We start from the raw sequence: 22,704 nt of genomic DNA on the forward strand, positions 1-22,704 counted from the left end.
TGTCTCTCTGTTTTTAATTCACTTTATAAATTCTAACAATTAATGTTTATAAATGAAGAATTTTTTAGTAACAATTTAGTAAAAAGTTATTTGGTGAACAATTTTGTGAGATATTATACGATTTATATAAAAAGCGTATTTGCATATTTTAAAATGGAAAATATCTGCAGAGTTCGTGCATGAGTTATTTATCTAGTTGCCGGTAGAGGTAGACAGTTGTCTGTGGAAACATTATTGTACCAAGGTCTACTTTTTTAAAATATTTCAAATAATATTTTTATTAATTTTACATATTTTAAATAATTAAAGTAATTTTCTTTTGTTTAACAGAGTATTGTTCTAAATGTCCTAGATTAATGTAATACATTACTATCTACAATTAACGCGAACTCTATCCATCGGAAGCTGAATTTAATTATAACAAAGTTCATCGTTTTTCCATTGTACTTACCTCTACTGTAATGCATTTAGCCTCTGTACTCAATTTCTACAATTAATCATGCTACACTTATATAACATGAATATTAACCTCAATATGTTAATTTTATTTAGTTTCCTGTGATATACGAAATGTGATTGAAATGTATTACAACTTGACCCGATTGCACATTGCGTTGGCTTCTCGTAGCTGTACGTAAATGCAATTCTCTAAATAATGCTTCAGTGCAACAATGCTTCCTATACACTTGGACATTAATACCAAAATATTGAATAATCAAATAAGTATTTGATGATATAGTAGAACTTCGTTTATATGGACATATTGGGGGACAAGCAGTTCATAAGAATTCACTGATTCTTCCACTATATGAACAAAAAATCACAAGTGGTTGGGAGAATCAGTGAACTCTTATTATGTATATGATCTATCCCAATTTACACATCTTATCTTTGCGATAAATGGAGTTCTACTGTACTTTTAGGTAATTTCGTTTCATAAAAATGGTAAGTCAAAAAATGTAACATTGTAAAATGTAAAAATGTAAAATTGTAACAGCAGTAATTACAACTGATGTACATATTGTACATCACAGTTCTCCATCACAGACGCACATGATTGTCAGGAGAAATCGTGAAAAGAAACGATCGCTTTTCTCGCTGAGTTCATTAGCGGCACAAATTAGTGTCTATACTTGAAGGAATTCATCGTGCCAGTATTTTCTATAGGCAAAACGAATCGGAGTTCATCCGATGAGCATTCACGATGCGTTTCCACGCGTACGAAAGGAATGTGTCCCTTCTCCACCTCGTTGCTTATTGTTCGTTCCATGGGTGCGGTTTGATTCGTCTGCATTTCGATCCAATTCCATTCTTCTCTACCTTTTAATTTCCGTTCTTCTTTTTAGTAAACAAAAATATTATTATGTTAATAACAGGTTTCTTTTTTTGATATCTTCATTTAATAATTTATTTTTTATGTTTTTGTTGTGGTTTAATAATTGATTTACTCCGCCAGACACAAATAACATCTTCCCTATTTGCATTTAATTGATGCATTATCCTTCGTTCAACCTATAATTTGCAATTGCAATTACGTATTTACAATTATAATATTAATTATAATTTTATCGTGCTATTCTGTTCTGACTGTATTATGTTTTGTGTGTGTAAAAGTTGCTCTTACTTGACTTTTTTAAAATACTAGTCGCATTGTTCTTCTCTTTTCATGTCCTGATATGTTTTCTCCTCTTTTTTGTTGTACATTTTTAACTGGCTGCATATGGACCATCGACATTCCAAGATGCTAGTAGATAAAACACGAAGGGCTGGGGGATGCTTTCGTTTCTCCCTCGTCCTCCTAGAAAGTCCTGGTTTATCTCTCACGGATTCCTGAACGCCAACTCATCGCGCCTTATTGTGATGTTGATGTCACGTCTAGACCGTGCCGTGTCTACGCATTGATTCGCGTGAATTAAAAATTGGAACGTGCATTTCATGCACGTGCACTTCTGCCATTTTTCGATCTATGAGTGTAATTGGATAGAACAGAGAACTGTGAAATAGAATTAATAGGTACATTAATAGAATGAATAGAAACTTAATTATGGTTGTATATTATGAATTTATTATATATTACGAATGTATATTGCGATATTTTATGGTGTTTGGTATATCCATTGCTTATTCAATATTCACTACAAGATAGAATTTTTATATTTATAAATGACAGCTTTCTGATATTTCCAGGAAAGTTAGAAAATTATTTCGGAGAATATCTAGTTAGTAAGGCTTAATTTGATATCCTGAGACGGTGCTAATTAAGAACCGCTATTCCCCGTCGGCGTTAAACTAGATTGGTAATCAAGCCTGGATACTCACCTGTGTTCACTAGTGATTCATGCCGCTAGTGACGTTTATCGGAGATCAAACACGAAACTTCTGATCAAGAATAAAAAGACTCAAATGAACAGGACGCTTCGAAGGTAATAATGAACAGTTATTAAAATCATACGAGTCGCGAGACAAGAAATACGTAGTTTTCAAGGAAGAAAAATGTTCGACCTTCAGAGTTAAATTCTTCGCATCTTCTTTCTATGAAAAGTATCGCGTGCGTTGAAGCAATGGTAATCATCGATTGAAATGGAATTATATTTGTGTTTGACGTCATCGATGAGATCTTTCAAACAATTTGGCTTCAGAAGCTTTTCATGTCATGTTTGGTGCCTTGCATTTTCCACGAAACAGAATGAATTTGTAACTTTTTCTTTTATCTTTATTTCTCTCTTGACACGTTTTTTTCAATCACATTTCTTACGAATTTTGTATATCTTTTATCTTCTTTTGCAGAAACTAGATATCTTTTAACTTTATTTTTGCAATATTGGATATTTTTTTATTCTTTAAAGAAACATAAGGTTTTTTTATCTCTTCAGCTATTATGAGCCAACTTCTTATTAATGCATTATTTAATGTTTATCAACATTTAATGTATACTCAAATACTTAGATGAATCATTCCTTAAGAGATTAATACTCTCTCTGTCAATTTTTAAATTTTACACCCCTTCATTTTTCCAATAGTTCAAAGAATTTTCTATTTTCTCTTGTTCCAATCCTTTTCCAATCTTGTTCCAATTCCTTCTTGGTTCATTTATATTAAGCGATGGGGCGTCGATAAATCGTTAAGCGATTAACGTATCACCGCTAAGAGCGAGGGGAACGTGTTATCTCCGCTGGAAATGGAATTTCTCTCGCGGCCGGCGTGGTTCTTTTGTGGCTCTCGACTTAGACGATTTCGAGAGACCGGTTTCATCCGCAGGTATTCGCGAACCTGGCGGCCTTTCCCCTTCCAACCGTGGACGACCGCTAACGACATGGATGAGAATAAAACAGAAAGACAGAGGAAATACCAATACGTTCGAACGAGAAAGAATCGTAATTTATATGGAACCGGTCGTAGGTGGTACGTCTCATTAAAGCAGAGGAAATGATCGTGGATGAATGAACGGCGTCGTGTGGGTGGTTGCGATAGCCAGCGGACGGCTAGAACAAAAGTGAAACGTTCCACTTGTACTTGGTAGTATAAATTGTTTCTTCACGTTATTTGAAAAATTAAAGATTGTCAATATAAAAAAGATTGTGTGTTTGAAAAGAAATGAAACTGCAAAACTTTCTGGAATATCCTAATATTTACTTACATTGCAAGTAATTAGAGATGTGTAATCGTGTCAGCTGAAGGTAATGAAGGTAAAGATCAGCCGATTCACATTTCGTGTAACACACAATCTGATTACTGAAAGTTATCCGATTTTGAACTTGGTATGTAGTGATTTCCTCTGCTTTTTAGGCGACACGGATGTTTCCGATATGAATGAACTCCATTAAAAGTTTATGTTCTTCCACAGCAAATGCGTAGCTAATCAGGAACATTATATAATAATTAACTAAGTTTAATCAGATTGGTATACATGTTGATTGATATTTACATATTGATGCAAGGCTTCTCTATGTAACTTGATTGAAAAAATTCCACTAAAAAGAACTTGTCTGTTGAATTTATTACCTGTGCGTTTAATCATGTTGTTGACCTTGGATTTTATTGTACCGTTTTATTTAGAGTTTTACGTGACTATGCAACGTCTTACATTTTTTGCACCAACTGCCCTAAGGTGATCCTTTAAAGCGGAGTATATATCATGATCACCATTCAACAGGAAAGAAAACAACGACGAAAAAAGAGTTGCAATAAGGCTGCAAGAAATTGTTCAAGGTAAACGTCAACTGTTGGGCATGACCGATTCCCCTTCTTCTTTCACCCTTTTTCTCGCTATGACAACTTCCTTCATCGAGCCTCCTTCTGAAACATGGTGGAGGATGTGAAAGTGAGGGGACAGTGGTGCTCAGATAGTTAAAAAAAAAAGTAAAATCGTTTCTCTGGTTTCAAAATCAAGACATCCGGCTTTCTTATACGTATAAGTAGAGGAAAGAGAGATATAAAGTATTATAAATAAAAAAGGTGTGTCATTATCTACTATAAATAGAGATTATGTTGTATATTTGTATAATATTGAGTTAAAATATATTATATTATATCAAAATATTTTAAAAAGAGATTTAAAAGATTTTAAAAATTTTGTCTAAAAAATATAAATAAAAAAGTCGTTGATCATTACATTTTTACTAATTTAATAACATTTTTATCTAGAAGTTTCTCTTTTAATCTTTTTAAAAATTCTATACGAGATATTTAATCTCTTCTCATCATCTGAAAGATTAACTTTAAAAGATACGCTGTAATCGTATTAGTTTAAAGAAATTACTATATAAAAAACAAATCTATAAAGTCTTTTGTTATTCGTTGTGCAAATCTCGTAAGCGGTATTTGCACCGTTTAAATCGCATGAAATGCGAATTGTTTTGTTGATGAAAGCGTCCCTCGCCAAGTAATCGTCATCTGCATCGTGATTCGTACGATTTGAGGTACGCTGACACCTGGTATGCCTCGACTTTGGTGAACACTTTGGTGGGGTCTTGGGAGCCTCGTCGAGACGCGCGAAACTAGAGACTTCAGTTGTCACTGCGACACCAATGGAACAGCATTGTGTTGTGTAGTTTTTTCTCTAGGAATCTAAATTGTTAAGTTATTCATACTGCTACTCACGCGTTGTTAGTTCCATAGAAAAACGATGTTTTTGTGTAAAAACAGAATTTTAATAAATTACCATCGGACTAGATTCAACAAGTGTTCTTCATTCAAGTGCTTAGTACAATTTTTAAGTAAAAAACCTTTTCATCCTCGGTAAACTTGCCTTTCCATGTGGTCAATGCTACAAAACACTTTAATGCAAGTATCTGATTAATCTAAAATGAAAGTGTATTTGAATATTTTCATTCTTTCTACTTTTTAATTATATTTTATTTATATTTATCATTTCTTAATAGTTTTTTCCTATGTAAAATTGAATCAATGGTGAGAAACAATAATCAGTGTTAAATTATGTAACCGGACATTCAGTGAATACCAATTGTACATTTTATCTAAATTTGACTGGTCAAGGAGTCACACGTGTCGAATAATAAATCCCGCAAGGATCGATAGCTGTGGTATGGGAAGGAAATCAGTGGACATTTACTGTTCACCACAATACTAGGTATTTATACTGGCAGTTTCTCTCTCGTTTCATTTTCCTCTAACGATGTTCGTTAATTCTGTAACAACGAATATATCTGAACTCGGTATATATTTGTGTAATGATTTATGTTACGTTATTAAGGCGAAGTAGCGCGAGTATTCGCGCGAGCACATTAAGCCAGCAGCTGCGCGGATATCGTAAACAAGAAAAAAGACATTTGTCTTGTCTGATAACAGTGATACAATAAACGTATAAACTCGAAGGTCTCCATCCCGAAATATACTGGAATTTAATTACTTTGTAGCAAAAAAGATTGATGTCATTCTCTTGTTCAGGCAGACATGAAATAAACATGCATCTTCCTGAAAAACTGGAGACAGAAAAAATATATTTATGAGTAACATAAGCTTTGTATTATTGTGAAATATTCTTTCTTTTAAAAAAGAAGATATAAATATTGTCTAAGATTTTGAAGTCCATATAGAGTCGCACAAATATATGACTTGTTGGCGAAGATATGAAATATGCTTTTCATTCAATTGTATATTGTATGCGTACAAAGACTCGAAGACAAGATCCTTCCGGTGATTTTGCCTCTTTTAAAGCTCATTTTGTATGAAAGACGTCGAACAATGGCGTGTAAAATAGGGCGACATCGCACTTTCAGGCCTCGATAAGAGTCGCACGTTCATGAACCCTGGGAATGGTTTGTAACCGGAGAATTTAATTAGAATAATCGTAGGTCGCACGTGCTGAACGTTTTCTCGCGCGAACTTACTGAATTCCCGCCTTCAAGTGTTTGGAATGCGTTGAATTAATTGCGAATCTTTGAACTTTTTCTCTTCAACTAGTGTCAGCCACTTTAGAATATTCTGTCGCGTTAAAAAAGAAACATCGTAAGACATTAGCATTCTTATACGGTATGTATTTTGCCTTCACCCGGCACCAGTCACCTATGGATATTTTATCTTATTAAAAAAAGCAACATCTGAATTGGTTTTTCATGTCTATGAATAATTAAGAGAAAAATGAAGAGAACTTTAAGAATAAGAAAAAAATATTACAAAATACATAGTATTATTGAGAAATTGTAATATCTATAGCATATGTATTGCATGTATACTTTTTTAAAAAAAAGTATTACATATTTATGTATATTTTTATTTAATTATAATATGTAATTTAATTGTCATCAACAAAAGAAGATTAACTTTGCAATTATATTCACTATCAATAAAATGTGCTGTGCACAATATTATTCTTTTCGTCTCTTCATTTATCAAATAATTACCTTTGTCTTTGCCCAATTAATTGTATAGTAATGTACATTTTAATATAATTCAATTCATTGATGACGACAATCATAATTTATTCTAATCATGAAATATACGTACGCGTATCAATTATGTATACAGTTGATTACATTTTCATGAGTGCAATTGCTAAATCTGATCCAAGTGCGGGATTGCACTTTGATGTGATCTTAATCATGATGAGGACTTTGAATTAACTGCTGTACAATTTATTTTAATCTCCATTTCATACGTTCCGTTGTTCCATTCATTGTGATTCTATCGATTTCTAAAACACATAGAGTATTTAGTAACATGACGTCATTAATGTTTATAACATTGGAATATTTTGCTTATAAATTTTGAGTAATTTTTATGATAATGTAAGTCAAGTCGATAAAACAGTTTGACTATTTAGCATAACGGAATCCATCTATTATACATATTAATATACATAATTACATTGCAGGGATTAAGCTGTCCCATTTGTTTAATGTAACATCACGTGTGATCGCAATTCACGACTTTTCAATTATTCTTAAATATTCTGAATCGGTCGTATTTTTTGTTAGCATACAAATATGTTTGTTACAGAAATACGTTTAATAATAATTTAAATAGAATAGTGATATAAGATTGGATAGTAAGTATAGATAATATACTAGAGATTAAATAAAGTATAAGATTATTCTTAAAAAAATATGCTTTTAGAATTATAAATATTGCTTAGATTGGCAATTAAAGAATTTACGTAGAAAATGAAGCTATTTTCCTTTGGAACGCGATTATGTAATCTTATGAATTTTCTATCCTTCTTATAGTTGGCAACACCACATTTTGGCAGGCACACTTTCATACATCCACGTAACGCACAAATAGATCGCGATGGGTTTATCTCATTCCCTATAATTAAGTACAGGAATGATCGAGCGCGTCATTTTTACAAAAAGACTGACAGGAACTCATGAATTTTACGATTACATGGTATTCTAAAAAAAGCAACGGTATTATTATACCTAACTTAAATGCAGGAAATAACTGGAAATAAGCGATAGTAACTGCGTTCTAGTTTAGTCTTGTCTCATTATGCATTCTTTTGTTATGAGGTTTTTTAATCGGCGCTGGTTTCCTTTGAGATATACGACGAAAAAGAAAAAACAGGAAAATTACATACCATTAACCATTTTAGAAACTTCTAGAATGCAGTACAAACCAAATCGAGTGGAAATTTATTCTACGAGCTATCCAAGTCTAGTATCATATGAAACAAAATATTGCAATACTTATATCCGATGAAAATACATATTTGGCCATTATATTAAGCTTTTATGTATAAATTCTATGCATTATATGAAACATTTGAAACAATCTGAAAATGTATGTAGAAGTTACATGCATTTGCTGTAAACGTATACATTCAATAAAGGATTGGTATCCAGTATAAATAACCAGCTTAAACACATAATAAATGATAAAGATGGTTCCACTGAATATTTAGGTTATATACTGAATATTTAGGAATATTAAGGTTTATTAATATAATAGATAATTTTCTATTTAAATACTTTTGTAATCTCTATGAAATGTGTATTCGCACTAAATACCTTGTAGCTCCTAAGTATGGACGTACATTTTTAGATTTGTTTCAAACTTTACCAATATAATCATTATAGTCACGTCTCATTAAAACGCTAATAAAATTGCAAAATTTTCCTTATAATATACATAATATATTCATAAAAGATTTCTACAAGTGTTGAAATACTTTTGTGAACTACTGTCTATGTCGTATATATTTGCAAATGATTTAATTGAGTTGAAAGCAAAGATTTAAATACGATAATTATGCAATTTTCTAGGCGTTCGCAAATCTAGAGTTCAGTAAACTCCTGGTCACGGTGACGTGACTGTGAGCGCCGCATAAAGGGGCTTAATGGAGAAATGACTTATTTCCAGCCGTAACCCGAACACCGGTTCGAGCATAGGTAGGTCACATCATTGTACAGAGTCCCAACGCGCCACGGTTTCATTGCGTTGCGTACCATATTGCGCAACACCGGTCGGTATCTATTAACTTCAGATCTGGTATTGTGAAAGTAAAGCGCCGCTCACAGTCGCCTAATAGAAGATCCAGGTAGTACTATTGTATTATAATATAATATTGTATTATAGTTATATAATTAATAACAAACCTCTGTTATATAACTAATCATCACAAACATTGTCGGAACATTTGACTTCAATTTTTGTGACTAACTTTTTATTTAAATTCTGAATATCAATAATTCAGAGTCTCATTTAGAGATACTTCTCAGATACTCATTTAGAGAGAAAGTATGTATTTTTATTCTATAAAGAAACTTGAATTCAGAAATTGAATTCAGAAAACTGATCGTATACGAATTATGGAAATTTGCGCTCCTTTGGTAAGAAACTTTACATATAAATTATATTTATACGTATATTAATAGAGCATATATATGAAATAGAGTTATAAATTCTACGTTTCTATATTTACAATCTTTTCAGTTACATACATACTTACCATTAAACGAAGAAAGTGTTCATGCTGATAATGCATACTTTCTAACAGGATCTCATAACGTTATAGCTTACTTCTGTAGAATTTCCTATATTCGTGACACATTCATTTGAAACTCACCTGTTGCATATTACGAAACATAGCTTCGCAATAGCAAGTTTTGTATTCGTCATGTACCACTTAGGTTATAACACACGTGGTCCACGAAACGGGTATTTAATTGACTGTGCTTCTTGTCCCACGAGGTCAGGGCAATCGAATCAACGACGATGAACGATGCTCGTAGTTCCCACGGGAAAAAGTTACGTTTTCTTTTAAGTACGCTTCGAGGGTCTGTAAAGGGATCAGTTCATTCCTCCTGAGGAAACATTTCCCGTGCAACGAGGTGTGACGTTTCATTATATTGTAATTTCAAATGATTCATCAGTCTGAAAAGATTACCTGATTTTGTTGATTTTTTTAGTATACGAATCATAACACATAAAATATATAAAAATTGTTTACATACATAGATAAAACTTCATATAAATTATTTTTACCATTTTCTTTTTATATTCATAAAAGTCAGTCATAACCTGATAAATAGTTACGTACGCTACTGTATAATCATTCCAAATTGTAGAATATGCAACCAATCAAATTAATCATGTTCCTTCATCCTAGTTTGAAAGTTCGCCTGCTTAATGCACTTTCAATTATGTTCGACAAAAGCACTAGGAGTACCAAACTAGGCTAAATAACTGCTATTAAACTTTTTATTTCTATAATTACTAAAAACATGTAAGTGTTTTTAATAATATTAATATTTTCGTTTTTGAGTAATATTTTCATAATTACACTTCTATATAATATATGTATTTATGTGTGTACATCAAATCGGCAGCTCTGTGTTAATAATTAAATACGCTACGTTACACGCAGTACTTTTCTCAAATAATTGACACAAACCGATTGAATCAGAAAACGATACGTATATTCCCAGACTAACGATTTCTCTTTATTTTTCAGACGTTTACGGGGTGACGGATAGCGGGCGCACGTGACTGGTCACGTGGATAGAACATCAGAGAAATCGAGGAACGCTGATCGTGGTGATTCTACGACTGTTTTCCTTCGTTTAAACCCAGATAGAGAATTCGACGCGTGACTTACGATACATCAAAGGAGATTAAGAGAAATTTCTCTTCGATCCATCGTCCGCAAATTAGCCGTTGTGATTCATACAATGATCGCGTAAGGTGCAGGTGTTTGCGGGAAGTGGAAGATTTGCGGTTTGAAGATCAAGGAGGTGTAATTTCTCTGCCCGTCGCAAGGGGAAACCTTAATATGAGCTGACACGACCGTTCAGGTACAAATATTAATTTATTAAACATATCGTCCTTTAATCAAAAATTTTATAATTAAAATTAAAAATCTAATTATTAAAAGATAATAAAAATAAATTTCAGATAACTCGATTTCAATTTTTCCAATTATAAACATGGTACAATTTAATTTCGACCGAAATTTAAAGAAATGTACTGAAAATAGTGGATCTCTAAATAAATAAATAAATTATTATATCCATGAAATTCAGCGTGTAAGAAGTTAACCCTTCTTCTCCGAACTTTAAAACAATTTAAATTATTAGTAAAAATTGAAATCTGAAATTTTTAATTTTAAATTTCGATTTGCTTATTTGAATTTAAAATTCTGATTACGTAATAAGTAACGTCTAGGTAACGAATTTGCATTGTTCTATTTTAGTTGGAAGAAGCATAGGTATCTTTGACGAGGTCACAAAGAAAATCTTATCACGCTTCATCGTAACTTCACAGTCGCCGGAAGTGGTAAGAAGAGGAAGAATCGCAGGATGCCTGGCGAGGTGCGCGCGCAGCCCTTAGACCCAACTACATACGGTGGTAGCATAATGCAGCCCGACGACGAGATTCAGTACGCGCCAAGGAGTCGTCCTGTTAGCTTTTACGATAATTTTAAGGTGAGTCCTAGTACCATACCACGTGTTACTGTTTACGTTTGTATTTTGATACGCAGTCAGTGTTGAGAATCCATTAGAAGACCAATAATATCCAGCATAACGGACAACGATATTTAGTACTTAAGTATCATCAAATAAAGGGTACTTAAATAAAAATTAATTTTTATATTAATATCTCCATATAAATGTTAATCGACTTTTCTTCTTACATTTATTTATACTATTTAACTAATTTATCAGATTGAATACTAATTAATTATCTTATTTTATACATAAGATATAGAATGGTGGTTGATCTTCTTATGAGATAATATATATTTGTGGATCACTTACTGATCAAGTGCGTTCAATTAATTTAGACTTGTCTCAATGAGCAGTCTATAGGCTGACCACAAATTTGGTTAAACGAAAAATGAGAGTGAGATAAACCGCAACGCATGATGTATGAGAATTATTGACTCGTATATACATAAGTAAAAGTAAACGATGTTTATGTGAGAATATGTTTGATCAACAATATCAATTTTACATAAATTAAAGTAAATATATAAAATGAATGGCTGTAATTCGATCGTATAATTGGACATTAAGATTAATTTGTTCTTTTTGTAGCATGAGTACATTCCATGTATTTGATTATATGTTGTTGGTATAAAAATTACATATTGTTATATAGATTCTCTATGTCGTTTAATTGAAATGTAATCAATTCATAATAATTTCTGCATTTTTCTATTTCGCTGTTTAGGACGTGCCAATGGTGGCACCTTGCGTGACTTCCGCTCTAAGCGCCGACAATTTGAATCAGGTTCGTGACAACGGTATTAGCTCGTCGATGGCCACGGCCAATAACAATAATAACAACAATCGAGTGAGTAGCGCAGTCAGTGCTGGTAACGTGTCGAAGATCCAGAACGCCAAAGTCACTGGTAAGTTTAGTAAACTTTTCATTCTTTCTTTCTATTTAATTATTTCTCTGAGGGAAACGGTTACTCATTATCAATTCAGATATAAAATATATATACAATAAAAAAAGAAAAATAAAATAAGTACATAATATTAAATGATGTTTTAATATTCTTCGTTATCTTCTCCATTCTTGAGTGTTAATTAAGATAACCGAAGGGATTTTTAACTTTAGACAGAATTGGATATGCTGCCACTCTCCCTAGGAAAGTTATTCGACTGTAAATAGAACGGTCACGAGTGAAATTCGGTCGGACACTTTGCTAGCACTAGGTATTCGAGCAAACTTTCTCGAATTTCATTTTATTCGTGCATCAGACAACGTCGTAGTAAAACAAAGCCGGGCAGAAAATCTTACGCGCTTTCTAGCCATACCATCTTGATAATATATATGATTCTAATAAAAAATTGAAAAAGAATCAATTTTTTAAAATTCAAATTAATTATAATCTAATTAAATTGGAAGAAATCTAATAAATTATAATTTTGTTTTTCTCGTGTAATGGTCGCAATTTACCGTGGCAGGTGCAGTATCGACAGGGAATATTGGGAAAATCTATCGGTTAGAAAAGGAAAAAGAGTTGGGTCGCGCCCCGTCAATGGCCAATTGTTTGTCAACCACGGTTCCCGTTAACCTGGCAGCCGCTCAAATTGCTGGTCGGCACACGCCCACAAGGAATTCCCTCAGGCACAGCAGGATGATCGTATTGAATCGCAGCGGTCATCGTAAGTACACAACCACTTTTTTTATTTTATTCATAAATCTCTACTTGTTAATTTCTTCCGCTGTTTTTTATATTTCCATGAAATTTATCTACTTATCTCCTATCAACATAGATAAAAATATAATCCTAAGGATTGACTTTCTAAAAAAGATATAGAATTAAGATAATTCAAATAATAAAAGAATTATTTTATTTTGTTAGTTTTGTAAAATATTTACTAAGTAACAGTGTACCTTTTGTTAAATTTAGATCATTCATTTAAATTATTTAAAAGACAAGGCATTTAATTTATTTAATTTATTTAATTGGAGGTTAAGATACCATTGTTTAATCAAGAGACATTTTTAAAACTGCGATCAGCTGCAGCGTACTTTCCATGGTTGAATGCTTTGAACCGAACATATTCTCCTGTTGTTCGTAGGATGTTGCTTGTTTTTGCTATTATTATTTTCTGCTATTTAAAATCAAATACAAAAATTAAACATACTAAGAAATGTAAAATTCAACTTAATCAATTCCTTTATCGTCATTATAACAAAAAACATTCAATTTTTTATGTATATAAAAATATAGTGATATATTCTGAAATAGAGTATAAAAGTTTATAAACCTAATAAAAGTTCAGGTATGTACAGTGAAATATGTGCAACGGAGTTCATCTTTAATTCATTTGTTTAAAATGTACTTTAAGAACTTACATTGAATCTTATTGGTTTATCATACATCGTATGATTCACACTATTAGATATCCTAGCAGGTCGTTGTACTTTCTCTGCTGACTAATTTCAGAAAAAGTCAAAACCTTGGGTGTATTTAAGCCCATGTCTATTAACTCGCAATACATGTGAATCGGATCTCTAGAAATCATTATTGAAGGTATTAGGAAGAGATTAGATACTTCGAAATTGTACCTAGAAGGTTCTATATAGTAAGAGATTCTTGGAACTTCCATATCTCCCTTTACCATATTAATAATAAGTAAAATATCCAAATGTATAAAACCTGCTAGAAGAAAAACTTTCTCTTAGGAATTCTATACATTATGTTAGTTATATATACACGTCGTTTACAAAAATTCTTGACAGAAAAATGTTTTTGTGACCAAATATTTAGTAATAAGATGACTTTACTATTTTTGCTTTCATGTTGAATAACACAGACGTAACGCTTGTTGATTAACGAAATCAGAGATCAGAACAGGTATGATACATGCGAACGAGGCTCGAATGTCACTGAGCGGCCTTTCACGGTGCAATAAACATTCTTTCGAAGGAAGGCGGAAAGCGCAATATTGCTACAAACAATTAATAATTTATATCACGAGCGACGCGTTCCCTTCAGGTTTCCTTTTTATGAAATCTAATACTCTAGGATTTTAAATTTAAATTTGTAGAATCTTTCGAAATTTAAGTTCTCCGAAGTTTGATTAAGTTTAAACTCGTTGTATCTTATTGCATTTAGTTTTCTTCATCGATCCTTTCTCGTCGGGTTCTGTATAATGTAATACCTATTTCAAAAGTTATTTCTCTTAAGACATAACTTGTTAAATTATTACTTCTGTTAAAGAAAAGATTGGACGTCAATCGTTACACGTATACAGCCAGGTAATCATAACACAAAATGGTCCAGAACAAGTCAATCTCTCTTGAGAGCCTTTCCAATGATGAAGATGCTAGTTGCGTGACTATCGCAATTTCATCCTGCATTTGTGATGACGCAGTCACAATAAAACAGTGAGGTTGCTGCCAAGATAGTAAAAAAAATTATGGTTAAACCCTCAAGGTATAGAGAAGCCTTGACATGTTCTTCTCTTTCTTCCGTAACAAACATGTTCCAATTTTTATAATCATGTTGTCACTTAACTTAACATGTTGTCATGTTAACACTTCTTATTGCACAAACTTTATGTTTTTTTAAAACAGTTGTTTTCATCTTGTATAATAAAAAATGATGATGTAAAAATTTTGTTAAAATTGTTTCATTGAAAGCAGGTGAAACGAAGAGGTTAAGACTTTTTGGTCCGCTGGTTGCCGTGGCCGCTTTAAAGTGGTTACACATGCTTCTCTGTGAATAGCGGAAGTAGCAAGCCGGAAATATATCATGTGATCTTTTTTGAAGTGCATTCGTTCACGGGTTAGCGTGTACGAACTTTGGGTGTAACTCTAATCGCTTCTTCCGCTTTGCGTTTTATTTGTTCCTATACTAAATTTTTCAACAGCTGATTCATGGTCTATTCGTGTACATATGTGTAATCGAATCCAAAATATTTTACAAAAAATTTCCCGAATATCGTGATTCTTGCACAACTTCTATTAGCCAACTCCTGAGTTATAGGTTTATATAACTTAAGTAATATGATACTTTCAAAAGAAATAATATTGCGATGTTATGTCAGTTTAGCGAGGAATTTCTTGTCTTGCATTGAAACAAAATCCAGAAACAACCGATACAATATTTTGATCCTTCATGTAAAAAGATGAAACCCGAAGTCCAATATTTTTATGCAGATTTTGAGGAAATAAATATTGACACATAAGATATTTTGACTTGTTTTCGGTGTGTTGATTTGCTTAATTAGATTAACACGCTTCTGGAAAGGAGCGTTTTTTCCTCTTTGAAGTGTTACGTAAATAGCACGTGTGTCTTGCGAGGGTTTAAACGGATGAAATGTGAGCATTACTCGGTTTGGTTTTCTCCCATGTGGTAAAACTTGGGTTTGGTTCATCCCCATTCGTTGAATTCTATTTTCAGATGCAATAGGCAGAGGGTACTAAAAAAAAAAAAAAAAGAAAAAAGAGATCGATACAAATTTTAGCAAAAAGAAATTTAGAATAATAGAATTCTTCCTAATTCTAAAGAAGTGTTGATTTTTAAAATTATAGTTTAATAACGAATGATATTAAGTTTATCATATTCATTATGAATGTGTTGTAACGATAAAGCGCCAAATGAGTCACGAAGCTTGACTGGAAGGTCAGATATCAAAACACGCGTATCTAAATGTTAACCTACATCGCTGCATGTTTTTAGTGATAATATACTGTGCAGCTGAAGTATTCTTTTACCAATTGCAATTTTATATGGTCTATTGGTTATTATTACATTGCTACATTATCAATGTGAATCATATATCTATTCTCCATTTTTGTTAAGTTTACTTCAGTTGTGTTTGATTATAATCAAACCTTACCTGTATTACAGAATACTTGTTATTCTACAAAGGAATATATGTTTGGAAATTAACGTCGCTCATTGTGAATAGACCTAAATAATTAAATATGATATATCTGTGATTTTCAATATTAAAATCACTGACATGTGACATGTCGTATAAAAAGTTACTGAATCTGTCGTGACTATGAGGTGAACGTACACGATCGCGTAATGTACAATGATATCTGAGTTGATTAAGGATTTTCAAGAGATCGGAAGTATCGTGGGCGATGGTAGTTCTCTACAATGTAGTTACACAATTACCGTGTTTCTTCTTACGCAAGTTGAACACTCGAGTCATTATTCATGTATCGAGGTCACCGGATAATGGAAACGTACCACCCAGTACGTTTTCCCACTTGCGTTGTATATTGTAATTCTTGGCTTGTCAAAGTCATTTCGAAGATGATGGTTCAAATATTTCAGCCAATTATCTTTATCTATACACTGTATCATTGTTGCACATTTTCATATAGATGTCTCACTATAAAATCTCAAGTGTATCATAAGTATAATTATTTTAATTCAATTAGTCTTAGTATTAGTATAAGAATGCAAGCCTATATTTTCATATTAACGGAAATTCTACAAGTTTTATGTAAAGTCCAGCATAGTTTTTGTTCGACCCCTGCAGACGATATTCTGCAGGAGAATCCTCTTCTCTTATAATGAGCATATATACATATACACATGCAGCAAATACAAACATAAGATCCGCATACAATGGGAACGACACGCATTCGGGTCTTGCATTCTTACACCGTGTGAATCGTTCCGCGAATGAAAAAGCGATAGCGTGCTTGCATCCGGCACAAATCACTTTTTTGTCATGGAAAATTTTGAATACGAAACATGAAACGTTTCTCTTACATTCCATTATATTCATTATATAAAGAAGTTTCTTCCCTACTTAAATTTTATTAAAACATGTTTCTTACTCGCACTAAGTAATTTTGTAATTTCTATATAATCAATTTTTAGGTTATTTACGTATTTGATCATATATACAATAATCACAGCAGTCGTGACTCGTTATTTGAATATGTAACACATATCTACAATATGCATACACAGTGATGGACAGCAGAAAGTTAAAAATTGATATACTATGAATTTCATATAAAAATTTGTTTACCATATTAGTAATAATCGTCTATTTTATGATATATATATAATATTTATCGGTTGTTCTTATTAAATATAAGTCCATTTTGTAAAATTATGGTGTCTTTTTATATCCCTTATTTTATAAACTTTCTCTTGTCTGTTATTATATATTAAAGTTTTCTATAGTATGTGTTCAAATACTTTCGCGAGCCACTATAAATCCGATCGGAGACTAGTCCCAAGGGAGATTAATTTTTCTCTTCTTCTATTCTTGTCTGTACATACGTCTGGTACAGTTAGGACTCGTTCTGTATGCAAGCCTCGTGCAAAAGAGACCCCTTATCGATTGTAGTGCGACGAATGAGAATGCGGTGTCGCTTTTTGCCCCATCGTAAACTTCGTATATTCCTTTTCTCGCCATACGCGTTATTCGTTGGTCATCGATCTTCAGCCACCCATTAATATTCTTCGGGTGTCGACTAATATCCTGCAAGAAAAGAGTGAAAGAATTTTCTTTTATAAGGAACATTCTACGCAATGTAAAACCCAATCTTCTACTTTTCTGAGCTTGTACCCGTTGTACCCCGTAATACAGTACAACCATTATATTATAATTTAAAATCTTACCGCTTACAATAATGTGAGATTTCTTTAAATTATTCAAAATAAATTCTAATTCTTTCTCTTGCAGATATGTTTTGCGACTCTTCAAAGATTATGTGATCGAAGGTGATGTTTCCAGCCCCTTTTCGAAATCTCCGTATTTCATATGTGAATGAGATTTACTTATGGTATTGTAGGGTGCAGTATATCATTATCGACTATCAGTCAGGCAACGGGGGTTTAAGACGCGTTTGCTATTCTTCGTGCGAAGAGCTGTCCTTGCAGTTTTCTCTTTCTTAGACATGGGAAACTCAGCTGGGTATGGAGCCATACAGAATTATTTGTGAAGATTATTTCCCCCTTTCTCCAATTGAAGCTTTTCCAAAATCCTTCCAGGCCATTATGAGTTCTTCGATTCTACCAATATGGGTACTGAATACGTTAACAATGGATGCAGAAGAATTTTATAAAAATAACAACCACATCTTTTAATCTATTCTTCTAACTAGACTGTGAATGTTTATGTAGATGAACTTAAGCAGACATTTGTTTCATTTTATACATTTTTAATTATGTGCTTCGTGCTCTTCTGTACCTTTTTCAAATTTCTCATAAATGCATAAACATATATAGCCTACCGATAAAAATGTTCTTACAGTATCAATTACATGGCAATATTGCGACAATACAAATTTTTTCCACTCAATAGGAAAAGCATATTTTATTATATTTGCCATTACGTAAGATAATCTTAGTGCCTACGTTATAAATGAAATATCGTTAATTCCAGATTTCTTTGATCGTACCTGTCACCGATTTCGCAAGACCGCTAATGGAATCACGACCTATCGCCATCAACATTAGCACAAGTCAGCATGACGGTGGGCGAGAGCGTTAACGCGTTACTTTTCTTTTTTCTTTTTCTTCTCTCTACCTTTGAATTACCGTTGCAAACGGTGCACAAAGAATTCTGGTGGGCGAGTTTCCTGACGGCTAAGTTTGACATCGCATCGGCAAGGACGGCACATGTTCGGTCGTTCGGTTGAGATACCTTGTAAGGAGGGACAGCGAGGTCGTTTCGTTCGGAAACTCTCCTTTCTTTCGGCCCTACATTCGTTTCTCAGAATCTGTCACGTCGTATCGACCGTCGATCGCTATGGGAAAATGTGTGTCGTGAGCTGCGAGAAAAACACCAGGAGATAGCACCGTACGTGCCCCTGCGTAAAAAGCGGCATGACTAGCTTGAAAGAAATCTTCCTCTCGCTCATATGTATATAGGTTATGGCTCATATTGAAGTCCAAGTCTTGCGCTTCTCATTGATAAACATCAGTGTCATTACATGACTACGGGTTTTTATATATTTATAGTAGCGATTTTCAACCGGTGTGTCATGGGAATTTTTTAAATATGCAATACCTGACTATATAGTCAAGGTTTACATTTTCGCTTAATTTTTCCTCTTAGATTATCAAATAAAAAAATAACAATATCCGAGATAACAATAGCCGTCTGATGTGAATGCCCTATTTTGAACCAAATATGTATAATATATTCTTTTGTTTTGATGTGACATTGAATTTCAGTAATTAGGCGTGCAATAAGGTGAAGAATATTGAAAATCGCTGATCTATGGAAAAAGGGTGCAAAAATACAAAAATGTGCATAATACGCAAAAATGTATAAAATATCCAAAGAACAAATCCCTATCTAAGTCCTGCATATACTCTTCTAGTTATTTTCATAAGAATATGAATTTGCATAAATATCCGCAGGCTAGTCATCACATCAGTATCATCATTTTGTTATTAATGTTTTCATCGGATTATGTACGAACGTATCGGTCATTGCATAATAGATAGAATGAAATCAATTTCTTGTTCGTATACGAAGCAGGTAGGATGGATAGAGGTATGTTATGTAATTGGATAGGTGATCGAATGGTATTAGCAATCCCATCTTTTAACTACTCGTTACGTGAGACGTTGGCATATAGATTAAAGGTCTCACCTGTTGATAAGGTTTTATTTTTTATTGTTGATCATTAGGTCCTTAAACGAGTTTAACTTCATTTTATCTTCTTAACTAATTCAATCCATGTACATATTTGTTTACTATGTACTTTACTCAATTTGAAAAAAATGTGTGATGGAAGGACTGATCACCGCGATAATGAAAAATATAATAAAAATAAAAATATTTAGTAATAGAACAAAATGTTTTAAATATTTCTTCTTTTTCAGGACCTCAAAAATTCCTACCGCCGTTGGTTTATCATTGGCGGTTAGGACGGTGTTTAGCAGCGTTGCAAACGATTCTCGGTGTTGCGATAACTTCGTTGTCATTATGGTTATTACTTTGGGCACCTCATTTACCTGTGGCGGATAATCCCTATTGGAGTGGAATGCCGGTGAGTATTCAAGCAATGACAGTCTTTAACCGTCTTCTTGGAAAACATCGTTTTCTGAAACACCGTTAATTCTTTCCTTTCTTCATTTGCAGTTATTACTTTCGGGTAGCTTCGGTATTTGCTTGCTGTGCTGTTTCAAGAAGGAATATCCCGTCATGAGTCCTGGATTGTGTCTCACTTTGATCAAGGTGATTGTTCATCATTTTAGAATACATGAATATATTATTTTCAAACGAAATACTTTGTGTTCTATCTTTGTGTTCTTTTTTAATGTCTAAAGACTAATTAACAAAATTTATTTAATCGTACATAAATTAAAGCTTTCCTTGTAATTTGGATTTTAAATTCAGTCATCTTAAAGTAATCTGACTGTTCAAATGAAATATCTATTTTTTTTTTTTTTTTTTTTTTTTTTTGTTAGTATCGAAGTTTGAGTCACATTTTTTATTCAACGTAGTTTATTGCTTTATTATTTACGCATTTCCACTAATATTTTTTCTTTTCTTTAAACAGGTAATCAGCGTGCTACTGGCAACTCTAGCAACAGTGACCTGTTCCATCGCGTGTGTATTCTCTGCGATACACCTGGCGCGTTTAATGGGCCTGGAATGCAACCCAGCGCGGGTATTAAACGCTACCTGCGTGTGCAGGCCTCGGGGGAATGCGTCGAACTTCACCGAATTGGCAGTTAGATACATGGATTTGAATTGTCCCGAAGTAGAGAGTATTTTGACCATTCTTCTCATCTTTTCCTCCACTTGCAACGCTCTTGGAGCCCTAGTATCGGGCTGGTATACCTACCTACATTGGAGTACCAGACACAAAAGGCCAAAATACATGCAAGTGAGAACCACTCCGATCAGTGGGAACAACTTCCTCAGCAGCAGGCCAATATACAATCCAAATCTGAACGAACGATGACAGTCTTCACATGATATTGACGAAGAAACATCGTATCTTCGTTATTCATCATTAACGATGGATGATGGAGTATTCTGAAGGTGTTTCGAAATTAGCAATGACAGTTTCGCCCGAAAATTTAGCAGTGGATGTTACACAAACGACAATAACGGTGATTTTACTTAAAAAAACTCGTTGGAAGAGCTCTTTTAATATATGTATTTTAATACGACAACGGACTAATAATGAAATACTTCTGTTTATGTTGTGGATACATACCAAAAGTAACACGTTGAAATACGTGTGAGCTAGTCTTGGATAATAAAATAGATCTACATGTGGTTCTTGAGCGAAAGTTTGTAATACAGTATGTATAAACTTAGGGAAGATTAGAATAATAGATAAGAAATCATATTTATAATTGATTAAAGTGGTATTTAATAGGTAAAAGTCAAGAAGACTAGGATAATGATCGCGTAATTGAATTAACTAATTATTTAAAAATCTTCTTAATGTGTTCTTAATATTTATTACATCATAACTAAGGAGTACATTGCTAAGTAGATAGTAACCGGTATGTTTTTAAAAAGGATGAATGTAATTTGTTGTTAACATGTCAAGTCATGTAATGCAATTTTTTATAATTCATGGATAATGTAGAAAAACTTCATAGGTTATAATATCTGAACTAAAACAAATTCTCTTTTACTGAAGAATAACATATTTGAGTAGTTTCATATCATTATTATAAGGATAATTAAAAGGAAACAAGCTCTTTTCGATGATAGAAACGTATTCAGAAGAAAATCGAGTCAGAACTTGATTCCTGCAAAGTAATTTTCACGATTAATTTCCGTGTGGATCGTCAGTATTTTAGGTGTATTATAGTAAAGAAAGCAAGTGAATGTATCGCGCGCGCGCGCGTGTTTATGTGTGTGTTTCGTTCGTTCGTACGTGTACCGTGTTTGTAGTGTGAGTAAGAAGTAAACTAGGAGCATGAGTGAAACGCTTTTTAATTTCTATATTTGTATATCATCGATTTTATACCTCATTGCTATCGCTGTCTTTAAGGAATGAATTTTAAAACTGCATCTGTAAATTATGTCATAACGTATGCACATTGGTAGAAAATCAATTTATCAAATTTTAATAGAAACGGACGAATAAATCAATTCAGTATCAAAATCTTAATTTCTTGCTTTTTAGTCTTTTATTTAGTTAGTTTTATGTACATTGTGATCTTTTCTAGAAGCTGATCAAGAATGACACTCTGACTTCCCCTCGACCTTGTTTATGCGAATCTCTGGTATTACGGCACAGTCACTGGATTGTGATTCCCAAGAACCGTGGAAAACTTTCGTCAATCTGCTTGTAACATTTTAATGACTAACAATATAT

The 22,704-nt window shown here is 32.9% G+C and overlaps 2 protein-coding genes, 1 long non-coding RNA gene and 1 pseudogene across 10 annotated transcripts in view; 1 reads left to right on the forward strand and 3 right to left on the reverse strand.

Moving 5' to 3' along the window:
- LOC126919859 (uncharacterized) lies at window positions 1-5,013 on the reverse strand (annotated as a pseudogene).
- On the forward strand, window positions 5,004-22,497 carry LOC126921838 (sarcospan). Of its 4 annotated transcripts, none has more exons than XM_050733776.1 (9): window positions 5,004-5,590; window positions 8,724-8,998; window positions 10,415-10,754; window positions 11,153-11,384; window positions 12,133-12,313; window positions 12,876-13,076; window positions 20,240-20,406; window positions 20,499-20,594; window positions 20,920-22,497. In XM_050733776.1, the coding sequence occupies exons 4-9, from the start codon at window positions 11,259-11,261 to the stop codon at window positions 21,325-21,327; spliced, it is 1,179 nt and encodes a 392-aa protein (XP_050589733.1). In that variant the 5' UTR covers window positions 5,004-5,590; window positions 8,724-8,998; window positions 10,415-10,754; window positions 11,153-11,258; the 3' UTR covers window positions 21,328-22,497. The 4 variants fall into 4 exon arrangements, with proteins under 4 accessions (XP_050589733.1, XP_050589713.1, XP_050589723.1 ...); XM_050733756.1 differs by having other exon boundaries at window positions 8,821-8,998; XM_050733766.1 differs by lacking the exon at window positions 8,724-8,998.
- Window positions 5,067-8,716, reverse strand: LOC126922008 (uncharacterized). 2 transcript variants are annotated; one of them, XR_007712627.1, is made up of 5 exons: window positions 8,469-8,716; window positions 6,967-7,153; window positions 6,351-6,525; window positions 6,131-6,269; window positions 5,067-5,942 (listed from the first exon to the last, which is right to left on the reverse strand). It is a non-coding gene; the product is annotated as an uncharacterized LOC126922008 (long non-coding RNA). The 2 variants fall into 2 exon arrangements; XR_007712626.1 differs by lacking the exon at window positions 8,469-8,716 and adding an exon at window positions 7,327-7,456.
- Window positions 22,494-22,704, reverse strand: part of LOC126921594 (transmembrane channel-like protein) — an 8,596-nt gene continuing 8,385 nt past the window's right edge. For all 4 annotated transcript variants that reach the window (XM_050733301.1, XM_050733291.1, XM_050733281.1 and 1 more), the window contains exon 18: window positions 22,494-22,671. In XM_050733301.1, coding sequence (XP_050589258.1) covers window positions 22,563-22,671 — 109 coding nt within the window. In that variant the 3' untranslated portion in view covers window positions 22,494-22,562. The remainder of the gene's footprint in view (window positions 22,672-22,704) is intronic.

Source organism: Bombus affinis, chromosome 1, assembly GCF_024516045.1.
Source record: "Bombus affinis isolate iyBomAffi1 chromosome 1, iyBomAffi1.2, whole genome shotgun sequence".
NCBI classification, from domain to species: domain Eukaryota; kingdom Metazoa; phylum Arthropoda; class Insecta; order Hymenoptera; family Apidae; genus Bombus; species Bombus affinis.

Coding starts and splice junctions, on each gene's coding strand:
- LOC126921838 (XM_050733776.1), top strand. CDS start 11,259: ATGCCTGGCGAGGTGCGCGCGCAGCCCTTAGACCCAACTACATACGGT. Junction 13,077..20,239: donor ATTGAATCGCAGCGGTCATC/GTAAGTACACAA, acceptor CTTCTTTTTCAG/GACCTCAAAAATTCCTACCG. Junction 20,595..20,919: donor TGTGTCTCACTTTGATCAAG/GTGATTGTTCAT, acceptor TTCTTTAAACAG/GTAATCAGCGTGCTACTGGC.